General features: G+C 37.0%; 1 protein-coding gene across 1 annotated transcript; it reads left to right on the forward strand.

Moving 5' to 3' along the window:
* Positions 1-7,008: 7,008 nt before the first annotated feature.
* Positions 7,009-7,938, forward strand: LOC149452627 (olfactory receptor 1468-like). Its single transcript, XM_089689227.1, has one exon. It carries the CDS (start codon positions 7,009-7,011, stop codon positions 7,936-7,938), a length of 930 nt encoding a protein of 309 aa, XP_089545353.1.
* The last annotated feature ends 4,699 nt before the right edge of the window (positions 7,939-12,637 follow it).

A 12,637-nucleotide genomic window follows, 5' to 3' on the forward strand; every position in this document is an offset into this window, starting at 1 on the left:
TTTTTTCCTCAGTCTTTACTACTCCCTGTGACATGTCCAATATATTTATAGCTTACTATGTGAAATAAGGTACATTTGCTAGATTTTCTTTTCTTCTTTCCATGTACAACTTGCTTTGTATACAAATATGTTCAGGTATCTACATCACCATGGACCTGCCAAAACATGTCTTTTTAACAACACAACCATCAGTCCCTCCCCTCATGCCAGGGTACTAGGTGTAATACTGGACTCCCATCTGTCCTTTCAGCCCCAAATCCAATCACTGTCCAAATCTTGTAGACTTCACCTCCACAACATCTCCAAGATACGCCCGTTCTTAACCTCAGAAACCACTAAGCAACTTATTCACTCCCTTGTTATATCTCACCTTGACTATTGTAACTCCCTCTTCATTGGCCGACCTCATCGCAGGCTATCCCCTCTTCAGTCTATCATGAATGCTGCTGCCAGACTCATCCACCTTACTAACCATTCTGTATCTGCCATCCCTCTCTGCCAATCCCTCCACTGGCCTCCACTCAGTGTCCTCCACCCCTCTCTGCCAATCCCTCCACTGACCTCCACTCAGTGTCCTCCATCCCTCTCTGCCAATCCCTCCACTGGCCTCCACTCAGTGTCCTCCACCCCTCTCTACCAATCCCTCCACTGGCCTCCACTCAGTGTCCTCCACCCATCTCTGCCAATCCCTCCACTGACCTCCATTTAGTGTCCTCCACCCCTCTCTGCCAATCCCTCCACTGGCTTGCCATTACCCAATGAATAAAATTCAAAACATTAACAGTAACATATAAAGCCATTTATAACTGCCACAAATTACATCACCAATCTTGTCTCCAAATATCACCCAAACCATCCTCTCCGCTCCTCCCATGACCTCCTGCTCTCTAGCTCCCTTGTCTCCTCCTCCAATGCTCATCTCCAGGACTTCTCCAGAGCTTCCCCCATCCTCTGGAACTCTCTTCCCCAATCTATCTAGCTATTTCCTACTCTGCCCACTTTTAGGCGATCTCTGAAAACCTATCTCTTCAGGGAAGCCTATCCTGCCTTCAGCTAATAACCAACTCTTCTATTTCTCCTATCAGTTCATCCCCTGATTTACTATCCCTCTGTGACAAACTCTTTCTGCAGTGTTGGATAACATAGTTGACTGATTTAAACTTTGCTTAACTGGTTCTCTTTTGAAAACTCTTCCTGCAGTGTTTTATATCATGAGCAAGCAAAAATTCCTATTTTTTTTATTATTTTCCTTGCATGTGATTTGGTATTCTTTGCTTTACCTCATTTATTAAGCACTGGAGCAACTGCACTTGCAGAGTGCACCGTCTATTTACCTTTAGTAAATTGACCCCTTAATATTTGTTAACTCTGTGCAATCTATGCATTGAGGTAAAAAAAACTTCTGTGTCAGATGGATCCCCCCAGCCCCCTCTTATACGTACCTGAGCCTGATCTCAATCCAGTGCTGTACCCGAGAGCAGCATCTCTCTCCGCTCTCTCCCTCCTCACTGGACAGCTCCTGCTGTTGTCAATCAAATGCCGAGAGGGTTGCTAGGCATTGAGGAGGAGGAGCCAGGAGCCATAGCGGGGGACCCCAGAAGAAGAGAATCAGGGCTGCTATGTACAAAACCATTGCACAGAGCAGGTAAGTATAACGTCTTTGTTATTTTAATTTTAAAAACAGCTTTGCAATTACACATGTGCAATAAGTTTAATTACAAATAGAAATTCAGACTACATTTTTGTTATTGGGAGAATCAGATGCATTTCTAAATCACAATAGTAACACATTTTAATGAATACAAAATAAATTATATTGAAACTAATTATCCAAATTTGAATTAGAAAATGAATTTGAATTTAAAAATGAATTTGAATTCTAAATGGAAACATATTGCAATAAATACAGTAAGGTATACAACTGAAATAAGATGATGATTTCTTCTTGCTGAATAGAATAGAATAAAATAGAAAAGAATAGGATAGAAAATAAAGGAATAGAACAGAAAAGAATAGAAATCTCCTTCTGAAATCCAAATGTCAAATTCACAGTTTAAAGCTTGAATTTTAACATTCAAATTTTGAATTTGAATTTTGCTTGAGGCGATTGTAGCCGTATTAGTGAATTTGCGACAGAAACAACTGAGTACTGTCCGTGATACTTTTTTTATTTGCACTAACATACAATTTTGAGGACAAGCTTTCGGGGAATGTCCCCTTCTTCAAGGTCCAAGCAGTACTATTACAATGTTTTAGCAGAATGTTAGAAGTTGGAGATGAGAGAAAAAAAAAAAAAAGCAGAAAGAAACACAAGGCTAGGGTTAAACTAGAGACCCTTTATTAGAGATAAGATACGGCAAAGCAAAAGCAAAGACTGGGGGGGGGGGGCAAGATCACAGAGTCATAAAAATGTTGGATTATGATTGAGGAATCCCATGTCCAAGTTAAGGCCCTTATCTCTTGTGTCAAATAGAATTATCATACTTAGTTCAAACGTTTTTCTTTCCTGAATGGAAGTTTGTCCTCAAAATTGTATGTTAGTGCAAATAAAAAAAGTATCATGGACAGGACTCAACTGAATTTGAATTTCACATTTAGAATCCGTTTGAAAATAAGAAATATAAAAAGCAAATCTGAATATACAACTGATTGAGAATATCTCTGGGATAAAGATAGGACTGGACCCAGATGTATGTCTACTACATAGTACAGTTATCAGTAAATAAATATAAGGACTCGGGTATATGGTGCTACCTGAATGCGGCAAAGGGTTTGATACCTAAGTTTTGGTATAGACCAGAGGTGCCGAAGAGGACTGGGTGGAAAGAACGAATCAAATTTGTAAGATGGAGAGATTGTGTTATATGCAGGAAGACAGGGTGGGGTTGTTCTCTAAGAGGTGGAGAAAATGGGAAGAATTTATGGTGAAATATATGAAGTAGCAGTGTGAGAAAGATGAAAGGATCTACATACCCTATATTCTCGTTGGGAAAAAAGAAAAAAAAATGAATATGCAAAACAATATTGGAAAATGAATCATTCTAACATAACAAATAATTGAATAATTTTATTTTGTTTTAACAAGAAAATCCAAAAAAAAATGAAATAAGCGTTTTTGTCATGATTAGAGATGAGCGAATCGAACCTGGCGAAGTGGAATTCGTTTCGAATTTCAGGAAAAATTCGATTTGCATCGAATCCGAATTTTAGCAAACTTCGGGTGCACGAATCGAATTTTTACCGATCAGCCGGCAAAAGTGTCACTGCAGAGAGCTCAGCTATTTCTGACAGTTCTGACAGTTCATTTACAGCGGTTGAAACATTGTATCTATTTGTTTCCATTTAGGATACAGATGTTTTTATTCGGAAATAAATAGATACAATGTTTCAACCGCTGTAAATGTGAAGGAACTGTCAGAGAACTGTCAGAAATAGCGGAGCTCTCTGCAGATACACTTTTTGCTGTACTGGAATACTTCTTCTTTTCATTCTTCTTCTTCTTTTCATTCTTCTTCTTCTTCTTCTTCTTCTTTTCATTCTTCTTTTCATTCTTCCTCTTCTTCTTTTCATTCTTCTTCTTCTTCTTTTCATTCTTCTTTTCATTCTTCTTCTTCTTCTTCTTTTCATTCTTCTTCTTCTTCTTCTTTTCATTCTTCTTTTCATTCTTCTCATTCTTCTTTTCATTCTTCTTTTCATTCTTCTTCTTCTTCTTTTCATTCTTCTTCTTCTTCTTTTCATTCTTCTTTTCATTCTTCTTCTTCTTCTTTTCATTCTTCTTTTCATTCTTCTTCTTTTCATTCTTCTTCTTCTTCTTTTCATTCTTCTTTTCATTCTTCTTCTTCTTCTTTTCATTCTTCTTTTCATTCTTCTTCTTCTTCTTTTCATTCTTCTTTTCATTCTTCTTCTTTTCATTCTTCTTCTTCTTCTTTTCATTCTTCTTTTCATTCTTCTTCTTCTTCTTTTCATTCTTCTTTTCATTCTTCTTCTTCTTCTTTTCATTCTTCTTCTTTTCATTCTTCTTTTCATTCTTCTTCTTCTTCTTTTCATTCTTCTTCTTCTTCTTTTCATTCTTCTCATTCTTCTTTTAATTCTTCTTTTCATTCTTCTTTTAATTCTTCTTTTCATTCTTCTTCTCATTCTTCTTTTCATTCTTCTTCTTCTTCTTTTCATTCTTCTTTTCATTCTTCTTTTCATTCTTCTTCTTCTTCTTCTTCTTCGTCGTGCCCCGTGACTGCCCAAATGAGTGAAGTGTGCGGTGATTCTAAGATCGACGGCACTCATCTGCATGTCATACTGACTGACAGTATTATTTCTCTTCCCCAGCAGACTCCAAGGGCATTTAAATTAAAGGTACAGTGTTCTGCACTAATATAAAGGCTCTCTGAAGCCTAGAAACCCTTTAAATAAGTTAAATTCGCGGCGAATAAATTTGCATCGAATCGAATTTCTCCCGCAAATTCGGCGAATCGGCCGAATCGAATTTTTGAATAATTCGCTCATCTCTAGTCATGATCATCTCTGCAACTGGGGGTGCATTAAGTTGAAGGTGGAGGGGCAGCCCTGAGTTTGCTTTAAATGCAATATACCGTATATTATTTTTGTGATCATGGTGTTAAAAGCAATTATTTTGTTTAAATATAAACACACAGTGCTAATTCTCAATGGAATGATTCTTTCATTCTCTGTAAGATATATATATAGATAGAGAGATTTGCCAGTGGTGCAACTTGGCTATTATAGAAGCATTGAAGAATTAGCCATCAGTACTGTAAGTGCAATATATTCTCACATGTGTTTCACAAATGATTTTACTCTGTTCTCTTTTCATATTTTATATTTTTTATCTTTGGTTTATATGAACAATAAATAAATTTTCCTTTTTCTATACAAATACAATTCCTGTTCAGAAAGCATTTGAATTGATTTTATTTTTTATAATGTCATGATACTTTAATTTTCCTGAATGATTTTCATAAAAGATTCAAAGTAAACATTGTAAGGGCCTTTTTTATCTGATAGTATTTTTTTCTTTTGTGAGAGAATACAGTGTATTATATTGTAGTTGTAGAAGACTAGGTAATATTTAAAATGGGTTTGTTTAATTCTACATCTGTACAAGTTGTACAATTTCCATTTTAAGAAGTTATGCGTAAATATCACACATAAAATTATCTTTTATATCTTAAATCTTTTCCTGCTACATATGAATCAATGGGTATTACCACTAATACATAATAAGAGAACAAGGACACTTTAAAAATGTACCTCTAAAAAAAAAAAAAAAATCTTTAAAATATATTACACTATATTGCTAAAATATTTATCCATGTACCAACTTTTCTAAGACAGGATGGGGTTGATTTACTAAACGAGTAACACGTGTTTTTTTTGCAAAGTACATTTTAACTTTGCTAGGGAATTTTCACTAAGGTTAGTGAATGTGGGGAAAATTCACTTTACAAAGGGGTTGATTTACTAAAATTGAAGTCTTGTGCAGCTGTGCATGGGAGCCAGTTTCTAACTTCAGCTTGTTCAATTAAGCTTTGACAAAAAAAAAAAAAAAATACCTGGAAGCTGATTTGTTTCAATGCAGATCTGCACTAATTTTTTCACTCTAGTTTTAGAAAATCAACCCCAAAGTATACTTAGTAAAAGAAAGAATGTTTGTTTTTGTTTTTTAATTTTCCTGGCTTGTGATTAACCCTTTGAGGACCGTAAGATTTTGGAACGCCAAAAAGTTCCTACACTTCAGTTGCTGTAACTAAGCCATTTCATGAAATAATTGGAAAAAAGCTAGATCCATTTGTTGATAAGAAAATACTTTTTTTTTTTTTTGGTTTGAGTCAAAATATTAGTTAAGTTCTTAATCAGATAATACAGGCAATTAAAAACATGGGACAAATACGTCCCTTGGTCCTCAAAGGGTTAACGCAGGATTGAATGATGAAAGCCAGCAATGCTTAAGCTAGTTCCCTAAGTGAAAGTAAAATTCCCCTGCAAACTGAAAATTCAATTTGCTAAATGGCCAGCTTGTTTGTCTTCAGTAAATCAGCCCCAATATTATTAAAATCAGTTAAAAACACAGATCATTTTAATTGATGTATGTGTTAAATATTTATACATTGTTGCTTTGACATTATTATTATTATTATTACTATTATTATTATTACAGATTTATATTTTTCTTGTTCAAATAATTTTATTAGTTTTAACAGGGGGTTGGAAACAGAAAAAAATATTGGACATTCCATAAACAGGTAAACAGAGGCGCTGGTTACTGTAGGAATGGTGACAGATTTATATTTTTAAATTATATACAGTATATTATATTTTCAAATTTCTCCTTTGTTCTTGTTTTTATTTAAATAGCCTAATTTCCTACAAGCCAATTTAAAAAAATAGATTTTTTTTAACTTAAATTTTTGCTAAGTATTTTATTTTATTTTTGAATACTATATTAATTGTTTTCATATTTATAATTTTTTTTAAATCAGTGAAACTTGTATAAACATAGTTGCTAAGTGGTTAGCACTTCCACAACTATGCGGAATTGACCCGCGGAATTGACCTAGTCATTGACCCAATGACTAGGGTCATTGGGTCAAATCCCAACCACTGCATCTCCTGCCTGCAGTTTGCATGTTCTCCCTGTGCCTGCGTGGGTTTACTCCAGTTTCCTCTCACATTCCAAAGACATGCTGGTAGGTGAATTAGCTCCTGCCTAAATGGCCCTAGTATATGTGTGTATGAATGTAAGTTAGGGACCTTAGATTGTACGCCCCTTGAGGGTTAGGGACTGATGTGAATGTACAATAGATATGTAAAGCTCTGTGTAAATTGACAGTGCTATATAAGTACCTGAAATAATAATATAAACAATTTCACCTTTTTCATCTTTCTTTTTTTATAGGTCTTAGGATAAAGTATACCAAAGACTATTCTACCCAGTTTAATGTGTATTATATGTGAATATTGCAAAGTACACTTTACGTATACGATATATAGATGATGTATAAGAGAAACTTGACCACAATTTTATTTGTGGGATTTCACAACATGGATACACTTAATCTCACTCTCTTTATCTTACTACTTCTTATATACATTGTGACAATCTGTGGAAACCTCTTGATCATTGTGCTGGTGTTCTGCAGCAAGATCCTCCAGTCCCCCATGTACGTCTTCCTCTCCCAGCTGTCCATTACGGACATCATGCTGACCACAGATATCAGCCCTAACATGCTAAGCATTGTATTACATGAGCAGACCACCATTTCTTTTTCAGGCTGCATCACCCAATTTTATTTCTCTGCTTTATCATTAGTGTTGGAATGTTTTTTGCTCACGGTGATGTCCTACGACCGGTATCTTGCCATCTGCACTCCACTGCATTACGTCTCTATTATGAATAATGCCGTTTGCTGCAAGTTCATTTTTGCATCCTGGCTTTGGGGCTGCTCTCTGGTTTTAATTTTAACACTTAGCATATGTCAGCTGCAATTCTGTGAGCCAAATACAGTTGACCATTTCTTTTGCGATTTAAATGCTCTGGTGCAACTTTCTTGTTCAGATGCATCCATAGTTCAAATGGAAGGCATCGTGCTAAGCATCCATGTTATTGTTTTACCGTTTCTGTTGATAATAGTTTCATATACGTATATTGTTTCAACAATATTAAAGATATCCTCTTTTTCGGGAAGACTGAAATTGTTTTCCACTTGCAGCTCCCACCTGACAGTGGTGTCTATATTTTATGGAACTCTCATTGCTATGTACATGCATTCTAATGAAGGCCAATCGCAGATTATCACTAAGATGCTGGTTATGCTGTATACAGTGTTTACTCCCTTTTCTAATCCTTTCATATACAGTTTGAGGAATAAAGATATTAAAGAAGCTTTGAGAAATATTCTAATTAGAAGAAAGGTTACTATGTAAAGTCTTTGATTAAGATTCATATAACTTCAATGATAAATTTTGCAATGATAAACAAAAGTTCTCTTCTTGATATGGAAATTGTAATTATTTAGCTATGAACAAGAATTAATTTACTATATCCTTCTTCCATATGAAAGAATCCTGAAGATCCACAAAGAGTAAGGCAGGCCTTGGATTATGCTAATTTGTTTTCTTCCACCACTGGTAGCTTGTCTATACAGAAAATAGCTGCTGTGTGAAGGGGGGTCCCTTTCCTCCAATCAGCTTTGAGAAATATTATAATTAGAAGAAAGGTTACTATGTAAAGCTTTGATTAGGATTCATATAACTTCAATGATAAATTCTGCAATGATAAAACAAAAGTGATATTCAAGTTCTCTTCTTGACATGGAAATTGTAATTATTTAGCTATGGACAAGAATTACCTTACTATTATCCTTCTTCCATATGAAATAATCCTGAAGATCTACAAAGAGTAAAGCAGGCCTTGGACTATGCTCATTTTTTTTTCTTCCACCACTGGTAGAATTGGTCAATTCATCCATCAACACAGTCAGTGCTGATGTGGAAATCCTGCCCGCAGCACTATTGTATTCTGCTGACGGGGAGCACAAGGAGCCTTCCTTGCAAAATACAATGATTAGTATTTCTGGCTATAGCCAGTGGCACTGAAAAACCCCACAGACCTATCAATAGATCTAATGGTGTACAATCAGGGTGCCCATGGATCAAAATTTGGCTGGTTCAGCAGTCATGTATGGCTGGCCTAGATCTTTGGTCCATATTTTGGTCCATATTGTGTTGTGCTGACGGGGAGCACAAGGAGCCTTCCTTGCAAAATACAATGATTAGTATTTCTGGCAATAGCCAGTGGCACTAATAGCTTGGAAAACACCAACAGACCAATCAATTTTAATAGATCTACTAGTGTACAATTAGGGTGCCCATGGATGGAAATCTGGCTGGTTCAGCAGCCATGTATGGCTGGCCTAGATCTTTGGTCCATCTTTTATATTGACTGAAAAGTTTTCAACTAATAGTTATAGTGGATTGTAAAGTGCTTGTAAACCTCAGTGTCCTTTTACTCTGGTGCTTCATTCCTCTGTTATTGGCATGAGTCACTTCTGAGAAATTTTCTCGATACATGAAATAAATTTGTGTCAGGGAGGAGGGGGGAGCTCAGCAGACAGTTTCTCTATACAGAATATAGCTGCTGTGTGAAGGGGGGGTCCCTTTCCTTCAATCAGCTTTGAGAAATATTATAATTAGAGAGGTTACTATGTAAAGTCTTGATTAAGATTCATATAACTTCAATGATACATTTTACATCGATAAACAAAAGTGATATTCAAGTTCTCTTCTTGACTTGGAAATAGTAATTATTAAGCTGTGGACAAGAATTACTTTACTATTATCCTTCTTCGATAGGAAATAATCCTGAAGATCTACAAAGAGTAAGGCAGGCCTTGGATTATGCAATTTTATTTTTCTTCCACCACTGATAGAAGGAAATAAAATTGCTCGATTCATCCATCAACACAGTCAGTGTTGATGTGGAAATCCTGCCCGCAGCACTATTGTATTCTGCTGACAAGTAGCACTAGGAGTCTTCCTTGCAAAATACAATGATTAGTGTTTCTGGCTATAGCCAGCGGCACTAATAGCTTGTTTAAAACCCCACAGACCTATCAATAGATCTAATTGTGTACAATCAGGGTGCCCATGGAAGGAAATTTGTCTGGTTCAGCAGCCATGTATAGCTGGCCTAGATCTTTGGTCCGTATTTTATATTGACTGAAGAGTTTGTAACTAATATTTATAGTGGATGGTAAAGTGCTTGTAAACCTCAGTCATTGAATCTAAACAAAGCACAGATATCTGTAGTGTTTACTTGTCTCTCTCCAAAGCTCTAAGTGTCCTTTCACTCTGGTGCTTCATTCTTCTGTTATCAGCATCAGTCGCTTCTGAGAAGTTTTCTCGATACATGAAATAAATTTGTGTCAGGGAGGAGGGGGGAGCTCAGCAGACATTTTGTCTATACAGAACATAGCTACTGTGTGCTGTGTGAAGGGGGGGGGTGGGTGTCCCTTTCCTCCAATCAACTTTGAGAAATGTTATAATTAGAAGAAAAGTTACCATATAAAGTCTTGATTAAGACTCATATAACTTCAGTTTTAAATTTTGCAACAATAAAAAAAGTGATATTCAAGTTCTCTTCTTGAAGTGGAAATTGTAATTATTTAGCTATGGACAAGAATTACCTTACTATTATCCTTCTTCCATATGAAATAATCCTGAAGATCTACAAAGAGCAAGGCAGGCCTTGGATTATGCTAATATTTTTTCTTCTACCACTGGTAGAAGGAATGAAAATTGCTCAATTTCCCCCATCAACACAGCCAGTGTTGATATGGAAATCCTGCCTGCAGCACTATTGTATTCTGCCGACAGGGAGCACTAGGAGCCTTCCTTGCAAAATACAATGATTAGTGTTTCCGACTATAGCCAGCAACATTAATAGTTTGGGAAAAACCTAAAAGACCAATAAATATCAATAGATCTACTAGTGTACAATCAGGGAGACCCATGGATCGAAATTCGTTTGTTTCAGCAGCCATGTATAGCTGGCCTAGATCTTTTGTCCATACTTTATATTGATTACCAATGATTGACGCACATTTTCTGTCTGGACCAGAATTGGCAATATGACTTTACATCCTTAATATACTATATGTGGCCAAGTTTTTCTATATGTGGCCCCATTGGTCCAGAATCGGTGACATTATTGTACCTCCATCTGTAAGAAGGTCAGTTTAAACCATATTTTCAACCACTCTTTATTATTTAGGAGGTTCCCTTCATGTGACTTAACAGGTGCATATATTTTACATGTTAGGAAGCCCATTGAGGGGCTGTTGACTGTCTGTCTTACTTACTGGGGTCCCCCTGTCAACTGGCCCTGGCTGCGAGGGCTCAGATCTCCCTCCCCAACCCCCACTATGATGCTTGTGGATAAAGGTACACCCAATTTATTAATTTTAATGTTAAATAATGATTAACATATAATATATTATGTACACATTTACACCAACTTATCTCTTATGTAGTAACTCCTGAAGAAGAGATAACATTACGAAACATGTTGAGTCACTATAGACATTGACATCAGAATATGCCTCTCTATACCTCTACCGGGATATGGTATATTTGTATGCATTAACAATTTATGTACCTACGAGATTTGTAACTGCACACATCCCTTGGGGGATTACACTCTCTGCAGATGATTTTACTAATTATTGTACATCTGTATATACTCAAAGTAACAATTTTAATGAACATTGTTGTAGTACCTATAAAGTCCACTCTATGGCCTTCCCTTCCTGTTCATTTATCTCAATTAGGACATGGCACCTGGGAGCATTGTTTATATCCTCACCAGGGGCGGACTGACCATTTGGAAACTCGGGCACTGCCTGAGGGCCCGGGGTCAGTAGGGGGCGCCATGAGTTGCCCCTGGTACCTTTTTCATAGGCTTTTTTGAGTTTGGGCAAGGACACAGGGGCCCCATGATCCCCTATTGCCCGGGGGCCCCATGAGTTGTTAGTCCGCCCCTGATCCTCACAGTTACCACTCTGTGTTGGATACTGTAATTTTTAAAGTCTACATACTTTATATTGACTGGAGAATTTGTAACTAATATTTTATAGTGGATGGTAAAGTGCTTGTGAACCTCAGTCATGGAATCTGAACAAAGCACATATATTTGTAGTGTTTTGTTGACTCTCTCCAAAGCTCTAAGTTTCGTTTCACTCTGGCACTTCATTCTTCTGTTATCAACATGAGTCGCTTCTGAGAAGTTTTCACGACACATAAGATACATTTGCGTTGGGGAGGAGGGGGGAGCTCAGCAGACAGTTTGAAGGAGAGGGACCCCCCGTTCACACAGCACACAGTAGCTAGGTTCTGTATATACAATCAGCTCTCGCATAGCTCTACCTGCAGCTCCCTGCACCCACCTCTGTGATTCTGACAAATGAAGAATAATTTTACCTAAAATCAGCCCTTTTGAATGGATGTAGAAAAGAGAAGACTGCAGATAATCAAATATCTTATGTAGGAGGATTTGTTTCATCTCTATATATCATCTGAGGCCAGTCACTTCAGATGGGTATATGAGAGGGTCTAAAACCACTTTAACTCAAACTGAAAGATATTTAGTTGACTAATGCAAGGTGTACCATAAACAATTGCAATAAAAAATACTGTCTTAATATTTTTTAATTATTATTATTATTATACAGAATTTATATGTGGCCAACAGTTTGCTCAGCACCTTACAATATAAGGGAGACAGTACAATTACAATACATTTCAGTACAGAAGGAATAGGAGGGCCTGGCTTGTGGAGCTTACAATCTAAAGGAAGAGGGAGGTGATACAAAAGGTGATAGCTGCGGGGGATGATCTGGTGGAGGTGATTCAAGTACAGTTCTTAGGTGGAGGTGGGGTAGGCTTACCCAAAGAAGTGAGTTTTCAAAGATCGTCTAAAGGCAGACAGGGTGGGGGCTGACCGGACATGCTGTGGCAGGGAGTTCCAGGGAGAGGCTCTGGAGAAGTCCTGGAGGCGAGCGTGGGAGGAGGTGATGAGGGAGCTAGAGAGGAGGATATCATGGGAGGAGCGGCATTGGCGATTTGG

Source organism: Staurois parvus, unplaced genomic scaffold (assembly GCF_062004578.1).
Source record: "Staurois parvus isolate SC_StPar_1 unplaced genomic scaffold, SC_StPar_1.0 ptg000470l, whole genome shotgun sequence".
In the NCBI taxonomy this organism is placed as follows: Eukaryota; Metazoa; Chordata; class Amphibia; order Anura; family Ranidae; genus Staurois; species Staurois parvus.

What these genes read in the sequence shown, in the direction of transcription:
- LOC149452627 (XM_089689227.1), top strand. Translation starts at nt 7,009, where the DNA reads ATGTATAAGAGAAACTTGACCACAATTTTATTTGTGGGATTTCACAAC.